A 23177-nucleotide genomic window follows, 5' to 3' on the forward strand; every position below is an offset into this window, starting at 1 on the left:
CATACTTTGATCATTGTACTTTGATCTTGTTTCATCCAAATATCATCCAATTTCATTAAAAACATGATTTTGACTGTTCATGAACTTTAAACACCAGCTGAAATGAGAGGCATCGAACTCACTCACTCACTCACTCACTGACACTGACCCAGGTTTGTTCGACAAAAGCAATGTCGCAAAAATATTGTGTAATGGAAATGGCAGATATAGGATACATTTTATAAAGATCAACATTTTTATTCATTTTTTTTAACGGGTAGATTTTTCTTGTCTCTAACCTTCTTTATTGTGACAAATGATGATGGAAACAATTTTTTTAGTAAATAATATCAAAATAATTTTGAAGGTAGCTTACCGCCTTGTAACCAACATCGGAGAAGGCGTGTTTGCAGAGGGGCGTGGTTAATATAGCACTGTAAAAAGTATGCTTCTTTGCAGACAAGATTGCCTTGCCTTTCTTGGTTGGCTGGTTGCAAGTTTCACCATCCAATTATTTCAGATCTACAGGAGAGCAAGTGTCACCACCAGCACATGAGAATTATTAGCATATGGTAAATATTCATAAATTATTGCATTCTATCCATGCTGTCTTTCGCAGGCTACCTGAGACATGACACAGATATAGTGCCTTTAGAAAATATTCATACCCCTTGACTTATTTCACATTTTGTTGTCACAGCCTGAATTCAAAATGAATTTAAAAAATGTTTAATTATAATTTTGTTAACCTTTTTATTTAACTAGGCAAGTCAGTTAAGAACAAATTCTTATTTACAATTACAGCCTACCCCGGCCAAACCCGGATGACGCTCGGCCAATTGTTCGCTTCCATATTGGACTCCCAATTTCGTCCAGATGTGATACAGCCCGGATTGATATTTTTTCTCACCCATCTACACACAATACCCCATAATGACAAAGTGAAAACATGTTTTTAGAAATATTTGCACATTTATTGAAAATGAAATACAGAAATATCTCATTTACAGAAGTATTCAATGCATGTTAGAATTTCCTTTTGGCAGTGATTACATCTGTGAGTCTTTCACATTATTTTTAAATTCTTCAAGCTCGGTCAAGTTGGTTGTTAATCATTGCTAGACAGCCATTTTCAAGTCTTGCCATAGATTTTCAAGCTGATTTAAGTCAAAACTGTAACTAGGCCACCCGGGAACATTCAATGTCGTCTTGGTAAGCAACTCCAGTGTATATTTGGCCTTGTGTTTTAGGTTGTTGTTCTGCTGAAACGTGAATTTGTCTCCCAATGTCTGTTGGAAAGCAGACTGAACCAGGTTTAGCTCTATTCCTTTTGACAAGCATATCCATAACATGATGAACCACCACCTTGAAAATATGAAGTGGTACTCAGTGATGTGTTGGATTTGCTCCAAACATAACACTTTGTATTCAGGGCATAAAGTTAATTTCTTTGCCACATTTTTGGCAGTTTTACTTTAGTGCCTTATTGCAAACAGGATGAATGTTTTGGAATATTTTTATTCTGTACAGGCTTCCTTTCACTCTGTCATTTAGGTTAGTATTGCGGAGTAACTATAATGTTGTTGATCCATCCTCCGCCTTCTCCTATCACAGGCATTAAACTCTGTAACTGTTTTAAAGTCACCATTGGCCTCATGGTGAAATTCCTGAGCGGTTTCATTCCTCTCCGGCAACTGAGTTAGGAAGGACGCCTGTATCTTTGTAGTAACTGGGTGAATGGATATACCATCCAAAGTGTAATCAACTTCACCATGCTCAAAGGGATATTCAATGTCTGTTTAAATTATATATATATTTTTTAAAACCCATCTACCAATAGGTGCCCTTCTTTGTGAGGTATTGAAAAACATCCTTGGCGTTTGTGGTTGAATCTGTGTTTGAAATGCACTGCTGGACTGAGCTCCAGTTAATAGTATGTGTGAGGTAGTCATTCAAAAATCACCTATTTTTGCACACAGAGTGAGTCCATGCAACTTATTATGTGAGGAAGGGAAAGGGGGATACCTAGTCAGTTGCACAACTGAATGCATTGAAGTGAAGTGTGTCTTCCACATGTAACCCAAACCCCTCTGAATGAGATAGGTGCGGGGGGCTGCATTAATTGACGTCCACATAAACGGTGCCCGGGAAAGTTGTTGTTGGGGGATAACTGCCTTGCTCAAGTGCAGAAACGCAGATTTTTCCCACCTTGCCGCTTCAGGGATTTGAATCAGCGACCTTTCGGTTACTGGCCCAATGCTCTTAACCGCTAGGCTACCTGCCACCCAGAGTGACTAGTGAACTTATTTAGACTTGCCATAGCAAATGGGTTGAATACTTATTAACACAAGACATTTCAGCTTTTTTAATGATAGTAAAAAACATAATTCCACTTTGACATTATGGTATATTGTGTGTATGCCAGTGCCACTATCTCAATTTAATAAATTTTAGAACAAGGCTGTAACTGAAGAAAATGTGGGAAAAGTCCAGGGGACTGAATAGTTTCTGAAGGCCCTGTAGGTGAGGGAATACAGGCTTTTTATTCATGCCTGAAACGGTCATGGAAACACTTCAACCATTTCATTTTTATTCTACGCTGTAGGTTTGTGAGGAAAAACATTTTGTTTTGGTGTGTTGTCTTCACGTCCAGCTGTTTTTATTGAAACAAGATAGTTCCATGGAAACGCACCATATGCACACTTTATAAATGTCAACAAAGTCACTGGACAAGTTAATGGAAACATAGCTACTCACGCACACACACATACATACAGATAAACAGGCCTGAAGAGAGCATTTAACATTATCTGCAGCAACATTCAAATCCCGTCTTGTCTTTTGTGTAGCTGTGTGTTAAAGTGTAGGCCTGTGTGTGTCAGGTGGGTGTGTGTAACTCTGTCTCTGTGTAGGAGTATAAAGTGGCTGGACACAGCAACAGGCTGCCCCCCCCAGACCGGGGGGAGGATGGGCAGACCCTCCAAACCAACGAGGACCATCACAGCAGCGACTCTGAGGGTAGGCTGATTTTCATGATGAAATTATTTTCTCCTTTTGTTAGTACTTTCATTTTATTATTTTGTGTGAAGAACTTTGTTAACTTGTATCGAAAGCACTTTACAAATAAAGTTATCATTATTAGGCCCCCCAACACTACCTGATCAAAAACAACATGGGAGTGGGCAAGCATCGCAGTAGTCTAGAGAGGTTTTATTTCCTCGTCTCCTCATTTAGCTACACTGTTACAACATGGACGATGCTTGTCCGGTATTTGTTTTCTCCTTTCCTGTTGTTTTACCAGTGAAGTTGAGGGAAAGTAGATGTTTTGTTGGCCACTGACTGGCTGTCCCACCATTCTCTTCCCCTCCTGCAGGCCCCCTATCTGCTCCTGGTGTTGGGGTGTTTGCGGAGGTTCGCAGCCCCCCCTCCGTCCACATCAAGAGGCCCATGAACGCCTTTATGGTCTGGGCCAAAGACGAGAGGCGACGTATACTACAGGCCTTCCCTGACATGCACAACTCCTCCATCAGCAAGATACTGGGTGAGTCCACACACACACACGCACGGGGGACATAAAGCATGCACAAATTGCTCCTCTGGGATTAATGACACGTAAAACACACACACATGCTGTCAGTCAATGTGCACTGTGTGTGTTTATATATAGTCTTTGTATACATATTGTGTTTGTGTGCACTCTGTGTGTGTGTGTGTGTGTGTCACCTGCTGTAGACCTGGCACAGTGGGGCATGCGAGGCCACAATCTGCCACCTGCTTCCCCTGGCGACAGGAACCTTCTACCACGCACCCACCCCCTCCACACACACACTGCCCGCACCCCTTTCCTCTGACCAAACATTCCATACCATTGTGAAGCACTCAAGCCATCGCTCCCTCCTCATCTAACGTAGCCAACCCCTTTCTCTGTAGGTCACTGGAAGTCTATGTCCAACTAGGAGAAGCAGATGTACTCTTTCACACACTAAGTCCTCTGTTCTTTAGTCTGAAATTGTCTCCCTCCCGCCAGGAACTAGATGGAAGTCTATGTCTAACCAGGAGAAGCAGCCCTACTATGAGGAGCAGGCCAGGCTGAGCCGACAGCACCTGGAGCGTTACCCCGACTACAAGTACAAGCCCCGCCCCAAACGCACCTGCATCGTGGAGGGGCGGAGACTCCGGGTGGGAGAGTACAAAGCCATGATGAAGAACCGGAGACAGGAGCAGAGAGGGGCATACCCACACAGGTAACGCTCACACACAGATGATGTTCTGTTAGTGTGGCCCTAGCAGTGAAGAGAACCTGCTATTATGCAGAGAGCTCTTAGTGAAATGAAACAATATAAACTGTTCCCTTCCCACATGTTTTTTTCTGTAAGAACACAAACAAATCCACTGTGGTTAAATAGAAGTGCAGGGCTACAGCTGGTTATGTTAGTCTCTCATAGTGATTAAAACTCTGCTGTATTGTTCTCGGATTGTAAAACTGCACTTGAGTAGCAGTAGCTTTTAGTGGTTTGTTAAGTCCTCTTCTCTGGGTATGGTCTGGGTCCTGAGACATGGTGGTAGACTCCTACATACAGCCATGTCTCAGGGCAAATGCCTATCCAGTCCTTTCAGATTTTGACAAGGATTTGGGATTTGGCGTACGTTACAGCACCAGTGTCCCATCTCTTCCTGTTTTTCAGCCAATCAGAGCCACAGCAGCTGCACTACACCCCCGGCGAGGGCCAATACCCAGGCGGTGGTGGGGCGGTCTCCATGGCAACGGTGCCATTCCACCCCACGCTATTGGAGCACTACCTGCCGCGAGGGCTGGAGGCTCCGCCTAGTCGCAGACCTGAGGGACAGGCCACGCCCACTCCTCTCCCCAGAGAGAGGGAGAGACCGCCGTACAGTGAGGGGGAGGAGAGCGACGGCGGAGAGAGAAGTGAGGGAGAGCTAGTGCTCCTCACTGACTGACAGAGAGAAGAAAGGGAAGAGGTGTGTGTGTGTGTGTGTGTAGAGAAGTGAATAAAAAGGGGTGTGTCTGTAGAAGGGGATCTTGGACCATATCAAGTGTGTCATATGACCATGTCAACAGAGCCTGTGTCTGTCCCAACACTAAGATGAATCCCATTCTTTATCAATCACTGATCTGGTCACAGAAGACTAGGGTCTAAACTAATAGTTCTCACTTTTAGATCAGTGAGAGTCAAGAGATGGGAAATAGACCGTAGTAAATGCCCCACCCTTATAAAATAATACAATTGGACATTGATCAAACACACAAAGACACACATCAACCCTATCTGTGTATGTTTATTTTTCCTACATACAGATGTTGTCATCCCAGATGTTAGTTGTTGGTAATCTGCTGTAGGCCCACCAGGATCTGTTATTCAGCTCTACATATCAAACATTTCACATTCTCCCCCATAGTTCACAATTAAACAATGAAATCCCAAATAGCGTTAGCAGGGGCATCTTCTTGAGAGGAACCGGACTCGAGGAGGAGCCCATCCTTCTGACTGGCTCGACAGGTTACGTTTACTGAGAGTTGTTTGTTACAACATTAAAGGTATGTCCTTTACACATGAATCTGGCAGCTGAATCTAAAAGATCATGGGTCATATGATATATTGGGCTGTTCATGTTGCTGCTACGTACCTAATCAACAGGGTAGGAGTGTAGCTAGTGATAAAGGGCACATTCACAATGTGTAGCAGAATGAGTTGAGATCGACTGGTTTAGACTGGCAGTCCATTATTGTCCCCTACAAGCATTGACGTAGATGTTTCCCTTAAGCACAGATCAATATCCGATGACTGGATCCTTATAAACCTGAAACATTAAGGCCGGGTATTAAAAATATCTGACCGGGTATCAGTAGTTAGGGAGAGGTCTGAATAAGTGCTGCCCTCTGCTGTTTGGGATGAGCACAGCACCATGAAATACCCATGTTTTATTTCATTTTCAATTATTACGCAGATGACCTGGTCTGTGGTGATTAGAGGTTATATAATCCCCATTAGCCGATGCACTTCCACTCATCTCCTTTCCAAAACAGAGCCAAAGACTTCACCTAAATAGTCAAGTGGCCTTCATCTCAAATCCTCCTCTTCATATGCACTAACAACAAAACAGAGGATAAGTAAAAGCAATAGGGGAGATTCCTCCTGCTAGTTTTTCACATTGGTGCAAGTGGAGTAGGGGAGGTGAGGAATTCACTTTAGATTATCGAGATGCACCCTATGTTTCAGTTATTGCACTTGCGATAGTCTATCAGCAGTTACATCTAGTGTAATGAGGAGAAATGTTTAAGGAATCCCCTTCCAAGCCCTTATTGTAGATTAATCTAATCCTTCTCTATTATCTAGTTGTGTACAACTGTATGTGCATCTTTCAATCAATTTATTTTGGACCCGGGTTTACAATGTACTCATCACAGAATGTTTTTTTTACAAATGTTCTGTAACATGTATGTATCTCCATATGTGTTGGGGGTATTGAACTCAAAGGTTGGCCTGAACACCTTGTCTGTGTACCCTGACATTCTGGCCTCTTGTCTTGACCACAGCTGTTTCTCTGTCCATGTACTGCAGTCAGAAGTCACTGTAGGGCCATTTGGCTTCACAAACAGGGATCCATCTCAAAAGTCCTACGTCTCTTCCTCTCCTTTCCTTAATCGGATCAGTGCAGATGGAGAAACCAAAATAGGAAGCCACTTTACACTATTGGGATGCAGCCTTCATCACAATGTACTGGACAGAAGAGGGATCAGATTTGTGATGTAATCTCCATGTTAACGGAGACAGGCTTGTGGTTAGTTGCTGTCACACTGCAGTAAAACCTTTGTGCGTTGATTGGGGAGTACTATAGTATGAAGTTGCACCTGGACACTGATCTATGGTCAGTTTTACATTTGCACCAATAAATGTTAAGGCTATGATGTGGGTGGGGTAGATTGATCCTAGGTCTGTGGCTGACAACTTCTACCCAGAACCAAGGGGATGGCACTGTTAGAAGAGGCTGGGACTGTGTACATAGACATATCAGATGAACATTTTTATATAATTACAGAAAAACGTTGTCACACCTGCTGATGTAAATATAGACTTTATTTTGTTTATAAGAGCCGGTGTAATCTAAAGGTGTACATTTTCCAAGTTGTGGTTTGTTTTTAGAAAATAATAAATAGCTTGTTATTTGTGCCCAAGTTATTTCTGTGTGTGTACACCTTTGCTTGCTAAGATGAAATAATGTGTGCCGTTTCCCACTGGAGTCCATACTGACTCCCAAAGGAGGTCACTTTCCACCCCAGTCCTTATGGTATGTCTTCATCCATTTTGGATTTTTATATAGTCTCATCAGCCGGGCCTATAGTAAAACAACCTCTATGTTATAATGACAAATTACTAACCAACTGTATAAAAATGAGAAATAAAGGACACTTTCTCTGTAATCTTGAGGGCAGCGAGAGGCCACTTTAGAGGATGTTGGAACGTGTCAGTAGTGTGTGAGGATGCTGCAGTCTTGTATTGGAATGTGTTTTTAGTAGAGGATATCCTCCGTAGTGAAGCCCCCCTGGGTCTTCCCCATCTCAGGGCCAGGTCAGCTGACAGAGTGGTGATGGTTTAACCTTGGTGGGGGGGTAATAAGCATCTCCAACAGTGGAACAGGGTGGCTATTGTTCAAAAATACTATTAGCAAATTCTTAGGTATAGAAACGGAATAACTGCCATCGATACAAGTTTTTTTTTTAATGGAAATATTTACTTAAATGACTCTCCCAGAAGTGTGGAGCATCACTGTAGACAGATTCACAGTATTTACAACCTGTCTCCTCTCCACTGGCCTTTAATGCTGCTACAGCGTCCTCTTCAGGAGTGGCTGACTCCACACACACCAGCACAAACATTACATACATCTTGAAATGTTGGGCCCTCTTTTACAGATTCTAATGAACAGTTAGAAAGTAAATCAAGTTCTGTACAGTGGGTTTTCAAGTTAAGCCAGTATAGTACATTCACACAAGTTAATTTCAAATGAACTGCAAGGTTTGACGCTAACCATTTTGGTATGTACTGTTTTTTTTTTTTATGAAAGAAATGCAATGACCGGTTCACCCAATAAATACCTCCTTTAAACATTTCTAGTCTAAAAACACCACCATCAGGATATAAGCCTTCCATAGCCAGCACATATCCTGTGCTGGAATAACAAAATCAGGTCCCACATTAGTGCACGCACACCTCAGTTCCGGATCTTACCTAACTTTAATGAATGACAATGCAAGTGTGCAACGTCTTCTTGGACACCCTCAGTAATACTAATGGAAATCAATGCTCTTCCAGGGAAGGCATATGATGTAGTGTATGGTACTACTATATAGCTACTCCTACAGTAGGGTCTGATTCTTCAACTCGCTCCCGTCCATGTGCCCTCAAAGATCTAAGAGGATTGGAGTGTCAGGCAGGAGGGCGTTTCCACCATCTTACTATCAAAAAAATGGTGCACACCATTTACACTTATCCAAAGCTTTAAAATGTGCCTGGGGGAGTTCACACGGGCATAGGCAGAATGTGGGGCAGGTTTGAGAATAGAAAAGCAGCCTTAACCTTCAATAAGTGGGTGCATTTCCATGAAACCCAGGATCATTCTTGGTTGATTGAGCATTCAGAAAGCACTCATAACACCACCATCAGGCCATGTTATTAAAGATACTTCTATGTTGTCGCTTTCTAATCACAAAATGAGATTTTAACCATTAATCCCAATTTATTCATACCGGTTGCAACATTTACCCTTCAACAAAAAACAAAAACGTTCTTGATCAGTGAACTTGTTTGGCCATCTAGTGACTTCTGAATAGGAACCACAGACCCCAGTGAGTGCTTTGGTGCATAGAACATCTCAACCACCTTATCTTCCTCATACTCTTATGGTATCTAAAAGTGGCTTCCCCTACTCATCTCTCCTTAAAAATCACCAAACACAGGATGAAAGCAACACAGAGATGCACCCTAACAAAAGAATACAGTTTTAGTTTCAATTGAAATGTTACGGTTCATTCAAAGGAAACACATTCACATATACATTTACGATAAACAAGAATTCATTGCGCTCTTCAATCAGCACTTGTCAGCTCTCGGTTCAACCCAAGGTCTACTGGCTAATATCACGTAGAGCAGATGGGGAGTTGTGACTCACATAAAGCCTGTCAAAGTAATGTCTCTGTCCATAATGGTCTTACAACCTTCATACAAGAGGGATTGGCCTCGATCATTCATTTAGGAAACACTACAATAAAAAGGTTCTTCTCACAACCAACTCCTCTCTCATAAAAACCCTCAAACACTGACTCAGAGGGGTAAAAGGTTTGGAATGTTGCAGATTGAAATGTACCGTATAGAGTGGACCCAATCCTACGTACGAGTCATTTCCATTCCATTTGTTGCATTTCTATATGTTGTGGATGCTCTGATTAACACTACTCCAGTGGTCAAAAACCCTGGTCCTGGAGAGTTGCAAGCTTTTGTTCCAGCACAGCATTAACACACCGATTAGTTGATTAGTGGAACCATGTGTGTTAGTATCTGTACTGTTGCTATCTAGGACCGGAGTTGGTGACAATGGCTTTACTCCATCTACCCTCCCAGCCTGTACGGCTGGTGACGAGGGACAAAAAGGCGAGCTCTTCCAAGTCTGTCCCAACCAAGAGGCTGCTCAGGGACTCATCAGTCTCACCACGTTGCCAGACAACATATTTTGGCGTTTACTAGGGGAACAAAAAGGCCCGGCACGCGAGGCTAGTGACTCCTCATAACAACCAGGCAGGAATTGCAGGGAGTCCCTCTCTTCAACATCGTGTTTTTAAAAAAACGAATAAATTATTAACTCATGTTAGTGACTGACAGGTAAGAGGGCCTTCTTGACTCCAGGCCAGAGTTATGGGCCTGGCCTGCTCAGGCTGGTAAGCCACAGTGTCACGGTCTGCTGAATGATTGATGTCCCCTCTGTCAGACTGGTGAATTATTAACCCCGTCAGTAACAGGAGAAAACCAGGGGAGGGCAAGGCAGGGGTCAGCACTCCCTTTCTCCCCCTAGTGGTAATTTGGAAGAATCACAGGACAGGCTGGACGATATACAGGTAACTGCCAAAATAAAGGAAACACCAACAAAGTGTCTTAAATACGGTGTTGGGCCACCACGAGCCAGAACAGCTTCAATGCACCTCAGCATAGATTCTACAAGTGTCTGGAACTCTAGAAATTCCATGAGATGGTGTTTTGTTGATGGCGCCGTTCCAGAATCTCCCATAAGTGTTCAATTGGGTTGAGATCTGGTGACAGACAGCCATGGCATATAGTTTACATTGTTTTCATGCTCATTCAGTGACCACTTGTGACCTGTGGATGGGGGAATTGTCATCCTATGGGGGCATAGCCATGTGGCCAAAATGTCTTTACCCACCATTTTTTATGCATTAACCTAAGCATAATGGAATGTTAATTGCTTAATTAACTCAGGAGCCACATCTGTGTGAAAGCACATGCTTTCAATATATGCTGCATTTACACAAGCGTTTCCATTATTTTGTCAGTTACCCGTATCTCCATACTTTAACATGGCTCTCCATTTTTTATGTTGACCCTCTGATCTGAGGGCTTGCTGGAGAGGAAAGAGCCAACATAAGGTGACCCTTAAAAGCACTGTATTGCAAAAAATTCAGATAGAGAAAACTGAACTAGGGCTGAATGCCTGGATGGAGAGGTCAGAACTAGTCTGGAGGGGTTTGTTGCCTGGGGTAAGGAAGGGTGTTGGAGTTATTTGGTCCAGCGACCCTCCAAAGACCTGTCTGCCTTGATGCCAGCTAGAGAAGTGACTGCTGGCTTAGTGTGGACTTCCTGCTGTCTTGTCCTTGGTCACCTCACTCACATCCTCAGACAAGCTTCAGAACAAAAACACCAGCCCAGGATTACTGGTCCCAGACCCTTTGAAGCCTTGATTTGCCCTGACCTAACACACAGTTTCAGTAATGAGGTTTAAGTAACCTCATTATATAAGGTTTTGGCTCCTTTTTAGGGAAGTTGTAACTTGATAGGGGGTGGGGAGAGGTTGGGATGTTATAGTAAGTATGTGCACATCAGGCAAAAGTCCCTTCCCAGCCAATCAAGAGAGAGGGGAGAGGAGGAAGCGATATAGGGCAGAAGAAGGAGAGAGAAAGGGGAGGAAGAGGGGTAAAGAGGGGGCAGGGGGAAGGGGTGTGACAAGGGTGATTGAGGTTGGGATTTTCCAAATGGTCTGAGGGGTGGAAAGTCTAACAGAGCGAGTCACCATAACCATAAAAGCTAAAGTGGTGGAAAAGAGGCTAAGAGGGAGAACTGGTTTAAAGTTTAGCATCAATGACGCAAAGCTGCTCCTGGCCACTGAATATGCTCTGTCGTCAGACATTATTAAACTACCATATCACTGTCCTGTCTAGCCCCTCTCTTCCCATCACATTTATGGTCCCTTTACTGAAAATCACTTTGTGTTGATGTGAGAGAATGGACTTCAAGTTACTGTTCACTCAGTTTGCAGGCCCTTTTTTCAAGTTTTTTTTCTTTCGCTTTTGTAAAGTTTGATGTATACCATATACACTCATTTCAAAGTCTCTCCATTACTAAATCAAAAAAGAAATCCTATTAGATCAGTGCCAAAGCTAAGGGCTTGACGATGACTGCCTCCTCTGTCCCACAGCACACGCTTTGAGCAGCGACAGCCAAAGAGTAAACCCAGAAACACACATATACATAACTGTGTCTGCACACTGTCCTCCATGTCGGCACCAAAAACTAGTGTTCCAGCTACCTGTCTGTCTGGGGAATGAATCTCACTGGATCAATCAATTCTTCACAGAATAAATCAAATATAAAAAATGAAAACACACCAACCGTGGCGGATTGGGATCTTGAGTGCTGAGACAGGTGGACTGAGTTGAATAGGAATAAAATTGTGTTTTATGTTGGGGTCCATCCACACGGCCCCCTTAATGTTATTACCCACAAGTGTCAAACTCATTCCAGGGCCAAGTGTCTATAGGTTTTCGCTGTTCCGTTGTACTTGATTGATGAATAAAGGTCACTAAGTAGTAAAGAACTTCCCACACCCGGTTGTCTAGGGCTTTATTGAAAGGAAAAACCAGCATACACTAGGCTCTCAATGGAATGAGTTTGACACCGCTGCCTTAACCACATACTCAGCCCTAAACATGAACCCCAACCCTTGTCACCCATCCCAGTCCTCTCCTGCTCAAAGTGGGTCTGCTCCCCTGGTCAGTGCCGGTGAACCTCTCTTCTCTTGTATTCCCCTCTCATTCTGGGATCTGTAGGGCCATCGCTGCAGGCTTGGTCTTGAAGTATTGGTTGAAACGCAGCACAGCATAGCTGAAGGAGAGAGAGTGAGAAGATGGAAGGAGAAAGAGTGTGAGGGAAGGAAGAACATGTTGAAAGAGACCAGAAGAGAGAGTTAAACACCCATTCTGACTAAATGAGTGCACAAACTATCCAATAGCAGCCTTAACAATAGCCCAGACAGATCCCATTGACTAGCTGCTAAACTGTCTGAGCAATATGTCACTCATACAGCCAGGGGCAAAGAGTGACCGGGGGGACAGTTCTGTCGTCACTGCAGGACTGATTGGGTTGCAGACACTCAAACCACCAGCCTGTGGGTCAGTTACACCTCTGCAGGTCCCTTGGGGAAGCAGGGACAAGACAGTTCTCTCTCTAATCAACTGCTCCTTTCTCACCATTTCCACAAGCGCTTACTCCCCTTTCCATCTCTCACTGTGTGGAAACAGTGTGTAGTGGAGATTGCTCTACAACAGACTGACTGAGTTTTGGTATGTCTTTCACAGTAAGAGATCCCTTTCACTCACATGCAACACAGGCAGACAGGCCAACCAACATATTTTAAGAAGGGACCATAACACACATGCACTTACCCCAGGAAGTCAAAATTTATGGAGGAGTACTTGGCCTGGATGAGTGCCCAGAAGCCCCAGAAGAAGTGTGACGCCTAAAGAGAGAGGTCAGTGGTTAGACAGGACCAAACTGATCAGCCCAGTACTAACACACGTGTGTGTGTTTGAAAGAGAGCGAGCAGTGACCACAGTGGTGTGAGCGACAGTGTGTTCCTCACCAGGGCAAACTTGTTGACCTGTACGTAGAGAGTCTCCAGCTCTCTGTCGCTGACCTCCTCTCCTTTCTTAGTGGACGCCTTGTACGCCTGCAGATACACACGCAGCCACTCCAGCTGCATCTCACGGCTAGGATACAGCCCATAGTCCAGCTCACTCATACCTGAACACACACATATTAATATATGGTGTACAGTACATGTCATGACTAAGATACAGCCTATGTATCTCTTCTTACCTGCAAACTCGTTGAAGTGGTTCCCAATGTCAAAGGCCTGATAGTTGTAACTAGAGTATTCATAGTCTATGAACCGGACATGGCCTGGAGAAAAAAAAAGAGGATGGAAAGAAAATGTGATAATGTTACAAATTTGTACTAATATGTTGTCCAACACTGGAAAGTTACTGGCTTTTTTCCCAAGATGTGACCCTTTGCGGTTATGGATGACAATGTTCTACTAGAAATGTGCATCTTCCCTTTTGAAGACGATTCAATACGTATCTAGATACATGGGCTCCGATACCATACGTTTTAGTTAGAAACTAAACGATGTGATTCGGTATGATGCAATACGATGCAAACATTTATTACATAAATAAATCATTTTCAATTCCAAATTAAAATCTTCTGCTAATGAGCCTCTCTGAGCTGAAGTGTGTGTGTGTGTGTATACACAGTACTAGTCAAAAGTTTGGACACACCTGCTCATTCAAGGGTTTTTATTTGGACTATTTCTACATTGTAGACTAATAGTGAAGACATCAAAACTATGAAAAAACACATATGGAATCATGTAGTAACCAAAAACAAAAAAAGTGTTAAATCAACATATATTTTATATTTGAGATTCTACAAAGTAGCTACCCTTTACCTTGATGACAGCTTTGCACACTCTTGGCATTCTCTCAACCAGCTTCATGATATAGTCACCTGAAATGCATTTCAATTAACAGGTGTGCCTTGTTAAAAGTTGGAATTTCGTTCCTTAATGCGTTTGAGCCAATCAGTTGTGTTGTGACAAGGTAGGGGTGGTATACAGAAGATAACCCTATTTGGTAAAAGACCAAGTCTATATTACGTCAAGAACAGCTCAAATAAGCAAAGAGAAACAACATTCCATCATTACTTTAAGACAGGAAGGTCAGTCAAAGTGGAAAATTAAAAGAACTTTGAAAGCGCAGTTGCAAAAAACCATCAAGCGCTATGATGAAACCCTTGAATGAGTAGGTGTGTCCAAACTTTTGACTGGTACTGTATATGTGATGTATATGTCTATGGTGTATGTGGGTACCTGAGCTACGCCATATGGGAAACTGGCCAACTACCACCCCATCCCCCACATGCACAATGCACAATCGAGAGCATCCTGGCGGGCTGTATAACCGCCTGGTACGGCAACTGCTCCGCCCACAACCGTAAGGCTCTCCAGAGGGTAGTGAGGTCTGCACAACGCATCACCGGGGGCAAACTACCTGCCCTCCAGGACACCTACACCACCCGATGTCACAGGAAGGCCATAAAGATCATCAAGGACATCAACCACCCGAGCCACTGCCTGTTCACCCCGCTATCATCCAGAAGGCGAGGTCAGTACAGGTGCATCAAAGCTGGGACCGAGAGACTGAAAAACAGCTTCTATCTCAAGGCCATCAGACTGTTAAACAGCCACCACTAACATTGAGTGGCTGCTGCCAACACACTGACACTGACTCAACTCCAGCCACTTTAATAATGGGAATTGATGGGAAATTATGTAAATATATCACTAGCCACTTTAAACAATGCTACCTTATATAATGTTACTTACTCTACATTATCCATCTCATATGCATACGTATATACTGTACTCTATATCATCGACTGCATCCTTATGTAATACATGTATCACTAGCCACTAACTATGCCACTGTTTACATACTCATCTCATATGTATATACTGTACTTGATACCATCTACTGTATCTTGCCTATGCTGCTCTGTACCATCACTCATTCATATACCCTTATGTACATATTCTTTATCCCCTTACACTGTGTATAAGACAGTAGTTTTGGAATTGTTAGTTAGATTACTTGTTGGTTATTACTGCATTGTCGGAACTAGAAGCACAAGCATTTCGCTACACTTGCATTATCTGCTAACCATGTGTATGTGACAAATAAAATTTGATTTGATTTGATTCTGAAATCACCATCACCCACTAATTATACTGAACAAAAATATAATTGCAACATGTAAAGTGTTGGTCCCATGTTTCATGAGCTGAAATAAAATATCCCAGAAATGTTCCATACAAACAAAAATATTATTTTGCAAAACAATTTGTGCAAAGTTTTACATCCCTGTTAGTGCATTTCTCCTTTGCCAAGATAATCCATCCACCTGACAGATGTGGCATATCAAGAAGCTGATTTAACAGCATGATCATTACACAGGTAAACCTTGTGCCGGGGACAATAACAGGCCACTAAAATGTGACGAGATCCCGAGGCCCACTATCGTGACATTCATCCGCCGCCATCACGTTTCAGCATGATAATGCACAGCCCCATGTCACAAGGCTCTGTACACAATTCCTGGAAGCTTAAAATGTCCCAGTTCTTCCATGGCCTGCATACTCACTAGACATGTCACCCATTGAGTATGTTTGGGATGCTCTGGATTGACGTGTCCGACAGCGCGTTCCAGTTCCCACCAATATTTAGCACCTTTGCACAGCCATTGAAGAGTGGGACAACATTCCACAGGCCACAAACAACAACCATATCAACTCAATGTGAAGGAGTTGTGAACACACCAGATACGGACTGTTTTTCTGATCCACGCCCCTACCTTTTTTAAAAAGGTATCTGTGACCAAGACCAGCTGTATTCCCATTCATGTGAAATCCATAGATTGGAGCCTAATTTATTTATTTTAATTGACTGGTTTTCTCATGAACTGTAACTCAGTAAAATCTTTGAAATTATAATTAAATTATTTTTGCAGATTAAGTGTTAAAAAATGACCTATGACTAAGCCAATGAATCTATAGCACAATTTTGGATTTCACCCATAATCTAATGGTTTAGACCGCTTCTTCTCCCAATTCGACCATGCAAAAGTGATTCACCCTGTTAATCAAAAAATTGCCATATACACCAATTGTTTCAAGCTAAACTACCAATACTACTGTAGATGGTGAATCTGATCAAAATAAAATAGCCCCAATCAGCATGTTGCCTACCTTTTTTATTTATTTTATTTCACCTTTATTTAACCAGGTAGGCTAGTTGAGAACAAGTTCTCATTTGCAACTGCGACCTGGCCAAGATAAAGCATAGCAGTGTGAGCATACAACAAAGAGTTACACATGGAGTAAACAATTAACAAGTCAATAACACAGTAGAAAACAAAGGGGGGGTCTATATACAATGTGTGCAAAAGGCATGAGGAGGTAGGCAAATAATTACAATTTTGCAGATTAACACTGGAGTGATAAATGATCAGATGGTCATGTACAGGTAGAGATATTGGTGTGCAGAAGAGCAGAAAAGTAAATAAATAAAAACAGTATGGTAGGTGGTGGTGAAAAGGGTGGGCTATTTACCAATAGACTATGTACAGCTGCAGCGATCGGTTAGCTGCTCAGATAGCTGATGTTTGAAGTTGGTGAGGGAGATAAAAGTCTCCAACTTCAGCGATTTTTGCAATTCGTTCCAGTCACAGGCAGCAGAGTACTGGAACGAAAGGCGGCCAAATGAGGTGTTGGCTTTAGGGATGATCAGTGAGATACACCTGCTGGAGCGCGTGCTACGGATGGGTGTTGCCATCGTGACCAGTGAGCTGAGATAAGGCGGAGCTTTACCTAGCATAGACTTGTAGATGACCTGGAGCCAGTGGGTCTGGCGACGAATATGTAGCGAGGGCCAGCCGACTAGAGCATACAAGTCGCAGTGGTGGGTGGTATAAGGTGCTTTAGTGACAAAACGGATGGCACTGTGATAGACTGCATCCAGTTTGCTGAGTAGAGTGTTGGAAGCCATTTTGTAGATGACATCGCCGAAGTCGAGGATCGGTAGGATAGTCAGTTTTACTAAGGTAAGCTTGGCGGCGTGAGTGAAGGAGGCTTTGTTGCGGAATAGAAAGCCGACTCTTGATTTGATTTTCGATTGGAGATGTTTGATATGAGTCTGGAAGGAGAGTTTGCAGTCTAGCCAGACACCTAGGTACTTATAGACGTCCACATATTCTAGGTCGGAACCATCCAGGGTGGTGATGCTGGTCGGGCATGCAGGTGCAGGCAGCGACCGGTTGAAAAGCATGCATTTGGTTTTACTAGCGTTTAAGAGCAGTTGGAGGCCACGGAAGGAGTGTTGTATGGCATTGAAGCTTGTTTGGAGGTTAGATAGCACAGTGTCCAAAGACACAGATACCTAAAGCCATTTGAGAGTTGTCTCTCTGGCAGTATGCTACTTTATTCTGGTAAAACACCATTTAACAGCGCATTTGATAAAATGTTACCTTACAAATTACATTGGTTGTCACAACTAATAAAGCCTAATATTGCGCAAGTAATTTTACATAACATATGTCCTCATTTTTTTTGTTCATTAAAATAGCATGAAATTGATCAGAAATACAGTGTAGACACTGTTAATGTTGTAAATGACTATTGTAGCTGGAAACGGCAGATTTTTTATGGAATATCTACATAGGCGTATGGAGGCCAATTATCAGCAACCATCACTCCTGCGTTCCAATGGCACGTGGTGTTTGCTAATCAAAGTTTATTTTAAAAGGCTAATTGATCATTAGAAAACCCTTATGCAATTATGTTAGCACAGCTGAAAACTGTTGTGCTGATTTTAAAGAAGCAACTGAGAAGTGTCTGCTCAAACGGTCAGAAACAGACTCCATGAGGGCCCGACGTCCACAGGTGGGGGTTGTGCTTACAGCCCAACACCGTGCAGGACGTTTGGCATTTGCCAGAGAACACCAAGATTGGCAAATTCGACACTGGCGCCCTGTGCTCTTCACAGATGAAAGCAGGTTCACACTGAGCACACGTGACAGTCTGGAGACACCGTGGAGAACGTTCTGCTGCCTGCAACATCCTCCAGCATGACCGGTTTGGCGGTGGGTCAGTCATGGTGTGGGGTGGCATTTCTTTGGGGGGGACGCACAGCCCTCCATGTGCTCGCCAGAGGTAGCCCGACTGCCATTAGGTACCGAGATGAGATCCTCCGACCCCTTGTGAGACCATATGCTGGTGCGGTTGGCCCTGGGTTCCTCCTAATGCAAGACAATGCTAGACCTCATGTGGCTGGAGTGTGTCAGCAGTTCCTGCAAGAGGAAGGCATTGATGCTATGGACTGGCCCGCCAGTTCCCCAGACCTGAATACAATTGAGCACATCGGGGACATCATGTCTAGCTCCATGCTTTAGTCCAGGTCTGGGAGGAGATCCCTCAGGAGACCATCCGCCACCTCATCAGGAGCATGCCCAGGCGTTGTAGGGAGGTCATACAGGCACGTGGAGGCCACACACACTACTGAGCCTCATTTTGACTTGTTTTAAGGACATTACATCAAAGTTGGATCAGTCTGCAGTGTGGTTTTCCACAAATTTTGAGTGTCACTCCAAATCCAGACCTCCATGGGTTTATAAATTGGATTTTCATTGATCATTTTTGTGTGATTTTGTTGTCAGCACATTCAACTATGTAAAGAAAAAAATATTTAATAAGCATATTTCATTCATTCAGATCTAGGATGTGTTATTTTAGTGTTCCCTTTTTTTTGTTGAGCAGTGTATTTCTATTCGTTCAATTTGCAAAGAAAGTAATCTGTGAAAATCTAACCCTAAACGTTGTTTCAACCAGTCAAATCATGTTCGTATGTATTCCTCAGAGATCCTAGAACATAACCAGACTTCACTATATCATTACGGGTGTAGTATATCCTATAGGACATCAAATTTGGTCAGAGAGCGACGCCTTCATGTCACCGCCGATGACGCGGGCGGTCTTCACTTGATCGACTCTAACTTTGTCAAATAAGCACCAAATCGGGGTCAACAAAGCTAGCTAGATAGCCAATGAGCTGGGCTTTACGGGAGTATCCGGAAACCCTGTATCTGTTGTAAAATGTAGCTATTAACCTTGTACGACAGCATCCCTTTTCCTTTTGGACAAAAATGATAAGGATATTCAGAGTTATGAAAACTGGTTGTTTTGCAAATGTTGAACTTATAATATGGCTACTAATACTGGAAAAGCTAAATCAAAATCCAAGTATACAGACTTGACGAAATTCTTGCAGAAAATTTTTATATGAATGCAAATGTCTCCTTCATGATTTTCCCAAATGTACCTGGGTGACTTCACACGAAATGTCATGTAGTTCGCTCATAGTTCAAGTTATCCGTCTGAAACGTCGCACACTGCTGCCATCTTGTGGACACTATCGAAATTACAACCAGAGTGATTGCTAGAACTGGGACCTTTCTGTTGCATTTCAAAGATGGTGGTAGGGGGAAAAAAAGGGGGTTTTCTTAGAATTTTCTTCTACCAGATCTATTGTGTTATATTCTCCTACATTCAATTCACGTTTCCTCTCAAGTGGTACCAAGAATATACATATCCTTGCCACAGGCAGTTCGATTTTGGAATGTCATTTTAGGCAAAAACTGAAAAAAGGGGGCTATCCCACTTAACCCAGAAACCAGCAGCACCAATGTGTCGGAGGAAACACTGCACAACTGGCAACCGTGTGAGCCTGCATGCGTCAGGAGTAGCTAGAGCGTTATAGGACAAGGACATCCCGGCCGGCCAAACCCTACCCTAACGATGCTGGGCAAGTGTGTGTCGCCTCTAGGGTCACCCGGTCGCGGCCGGCTGCGACACATCCCGGTATCGAACCCGGATCTTTAATGACGCCTCAAGCACTGCAGTGCCTTAGACCGCTGCACTACTCGGTAGGCCCCCATTTGACTAACATTTGAATGATGAAGATGACTTGCAGGTGTGCCAGATCAGGAGTAGACACACCTCTCGATCAGCGCACAGCGCGCAGTTTGATTAGGCTACTGATATTGCCTGGGTTTGTTTGGTTTGCAAAATGACTGTCTAACATAATTACATGCTTAGTTCCAAAGTGAAGGAGAGGATGCAGTTGTCACAAATGATGAGTGGTATTTTCAGAAGGTAGAAAAAGGAATTTGAACAAAACATTTGTGAAACGGCGATTCATAACGCTTGAATAGATTTCCTGACCGATGCATGCTACATTTGCGTCGCTTTGGGGCCTCTCTTAAACATTTGAACCAGGGACTAATGCCTATTGTGAATTGTTACATCCCTATGTTCGATCTTGTGCTAGGCAGTATACTGTATTTTACTATATACAGCGGTATTGATGGTGTACGCCAGCAGCCGTTCAGGGGCACCCTCCTCCACAGCTCAGCCAGTCACTGACCAAAGGAAGCAAGGTCTTGGGCCCTCCTCCACCTCCCCGAGGATCCCGACACCATCCGCTGCTACTGGTATATGTGCTTTGAGTCAGGCTGGCAATAGTCGAAGCAAACCTCCTCCCCCCTGCCAGAGGCAGGCCCATTCGGTTCCCCCTCTTCCTTCCCCATTGTATTCAATCATGACCACCACCGGCTTGGGCAGCTCAATGGTGAGATTTTGTCCTGCTCTTGGCCTGTGGGCAGAGCAAGGTTCATTGTTACCCAGGCACCCGTGTCCAACACAACTTCCTCCTGCAAACAGTTCTAGCCAGCTACTCTACTATAGGGACTGAAGTTGGATTTAATGTCATTCGCTTTCGGCAATCTGAAGAATTGAAGGAGGACTACAACTTTCTCTTGAACATCCTTGTTTGCAAAGGGAAGAGAACATTGAAGAAACTCTGCAAAGACAGGAATGTCTCCTTTTGTGACAAATTTGACTTGCTGTGGGAGCAACCAACAATCTTTAAAAGATGGGATTCACACCGACCGCAGGGGTTCCAGGATTATCTCCATCAACATAGTGAACTGCTCAAGAGACTGACGTTCTGGGTTCAATCTTTAAAAGATGGGATTCACCCTTACCGCAGGGGTTCCAGGATTATCTCCATCAACATAGCGAACTGCTCAAGAGACTGACGTTCTGGGTTTGGTAGCGTTCCAGTCCACCCTGTCATAATAAGCAACAGAGGACATGGAAATCGTATTATATCCCAGAGAAATAGAAGTGCAGTGAATGTAAGTAACCTAATCTGTGTTCCTTTAACTGTTAGCGCTGAGGGTATTATCTGCAATAATCACATGCATATAGAATTGAATTCCACAGTTTGCACTGAAACCGTCTGCCTTAGGAAGAAGCCCACTGTGGGCAGCCCACCCAATACCATTGACATGTCTCCCTCAGAAACTAACAAGCAACCCAGAAAAGGACAAAAATAATTGCCCATTTTAACACAGACCCCTTCCCTTTTTCCACTTTGTTCCGTTAAAGCCTTATTCTAAAATGGATTAAATTATTATTTGTTTTTTTAAATACCTTATTTAAGTATTCAGACCCTTTGCTCCGAGACTCAAAATTAAGCTCAGATGCATCCTGTTTCCATTGATCATCCTTGAGATGTTTCTACAACTTGGAATCCATCTGTAGTTAATTCAAGAAGGGCTTTCATCAGGGAGGTGACCAAGAACCCGATGGTCACTTTGACAGAGCTCCAGAGATGGTTGTTTTTCTGGAAGGTTCTCCCATCTCTGCAGCACTCCACCAATCAGGCCTTTATGGTAGAACGGAAGCCACTCCTCAGCAAAAGGCACATAACAGCCCGCTTGGAGTTTGCCAAAGGGCACCTAAAGGACTCTCAGACCATGAGAAACAAGATTCTGTGGTCTGATGAAACCAAGATTGAACTCTTTGGCCGGAATGCCAAGTGTCACGTCTGGAGGAAACATGGCACCATCCCTATGGTGAAGCATGGTGGCAGCATCATGCTGTGGGGATATTTTTCAGCAGGGACTGGGGGACTGGGAGACTAGTTAGGACCGAGGGAATGATGAACGGAGCAAAGTACGGAGAGATTCTTGATGAAAACCTGCTCCAGAGTGCTCAGGACCTCAGATTGGGGCAGCAGTTAACTTTCCAACAGAACAACAAACCTAAGCACACAGCCAAGACAACGCAGGAGTGGCTTCGGGACAAGTCTCAATGTCCTTGAGTGGCCCAGCCAGAGCCCAGACTTGAACCCGATTGAACTCTTAGAGACCTGAAAATAGCTGTGCAGCGACACTCCCCATCCAAACTGACAGAGCTTGAGCGGATCTGCAGAGAAGAATGGGAGAAACTCCCCAAATACAGGTTTGCCAAGCTTGTAGCATCACACCCAAGAAGACTTGAGTCTGTAATCCCTGCCAAAGGTGCTTCAACAGAGTATTGAGTAAAGCATCTGAATACTTATGTAAATATGTATTTCAGTTCTTTATTTTTAATACATTTGCCACCATTTCTAAAATAACCTGTTTTTTGCTTTGTCATTATGGAGTATTGTGTGTAAATTGACAAGGAACAAAAACAATTGAATCCATTTTAGAATACGGCTGTAACGTATCAAAAACTCAAGGGGTCTGAATACTTTGAAGGGCTGAACTACATACAGTGCATTGACTAATAATGTTCTGTACTATATATTATTTCACGTGGACCCCAGGAAGAGTAGATGTTTCAGCAGCTAATGGGGATCCTAATAAATACCAATACATGGACCAGTTTAAGTTTTTACTTTACCTTCTGTAATGGTATTTGAATGTTTGAATAGTTTGTTAAATGTGATACTCCGTGTGTAAAGTCAATTTTTTAAAATGTATTCCACTACTTGAGTTCTTTCCCTCCATGCTGATTTCCACACAGACCTAGCCCCGCCCAGTCACTCAAGGCACACATTTGTTTTTGCTCGACCATGAGACACTTGTGTTCAGTCTGCATGGTCAATGCAACACATGCTACAATGTTGATGACAATGATGCTGTTTCCACTTTAGGTCTTACCCCTTTAGA

General features: G+C 43.3%; 2 protein-coding genes across 5 annotated transcripts in view; one reads left to right on the top strand and one right to left on the bottom strand.

Moving 5' to 3' along the window:
• LOC109891077 (transcription factor SOX-13-like) overlaps positions 1-7178 on the top strand; it is a 70038-nt gene extending 62860 nt beyond the window's left edge. For all 3 annotated transcript variants that reach the window (XM_031825134.1, XM_031825136.1, XM_020483375.2), the window contains 4 exons: positions 2892-2997; positions 3353-3520; positions 4007-4223; positions 4665-7178. In XM_031825134.1, the coding sequence (XP_031680994.1) occupies positions 2892-2997; positions 3353-3520; positions 4007-4223; positions 4665-4938 (765 nt within the window). In that variant the 3' untranslated portion in view covers positions 4939-7178. The remainder of the gene's footprint in view (positions 1-2891; positions 2998-3352; positions 3521-4006; positions 4224-4664) is intronic.
• A 521-nt stretch (positions 7179-7699) lies between these two features.
• The window catches only part of LOC109891080 (ethanolamine kinase 1-like), a 39257-nt gene continuing 23779 nt past the window's right edge, over positions 7700-23177 (bottom strand). Inside the window, exons 6-9 of one of the 2 annotated variants that reach the window (XM_020483379.2) lie at positions 13380-13463; positions 13144-13304; positions 12947-13020; positions 7700-12386 (exon numbers count right to left, since the gene is read on the bottom strand). In XM_020483379.2, coding sequence (XP_020338968.1) covers positions 12314-12386; positions 12947-13020; positions 13144-13304; positions 13380-13463 — 392 coding nt within the window. In that variant the 3' untranslated portion in view covers positions 7700-12313. Of the gene's footprint in view, positions 12387-12946; positions 13021-13143; positions 13464-23177 lie in introns of both variants that reach the window. The other variant, XM_031825137.1, reaches the window with a different exon arrangement.

This window comes from Oncorhynchus kisutch, linkage group LG5, assembly GCF_002021735.2.
Source record: "Oncorhynchus kisutch isolate 150728-3 linkage group LG5, Okis_V2, whole genome shotgun sequence".
Classification (NCBI taxonomy): Eukaryota; Metazoa; Chordata; class Actinopteri; order Salmoniformes; family Salmonidae; genus Oncorhynchus; species Oncorhynchus kisutch.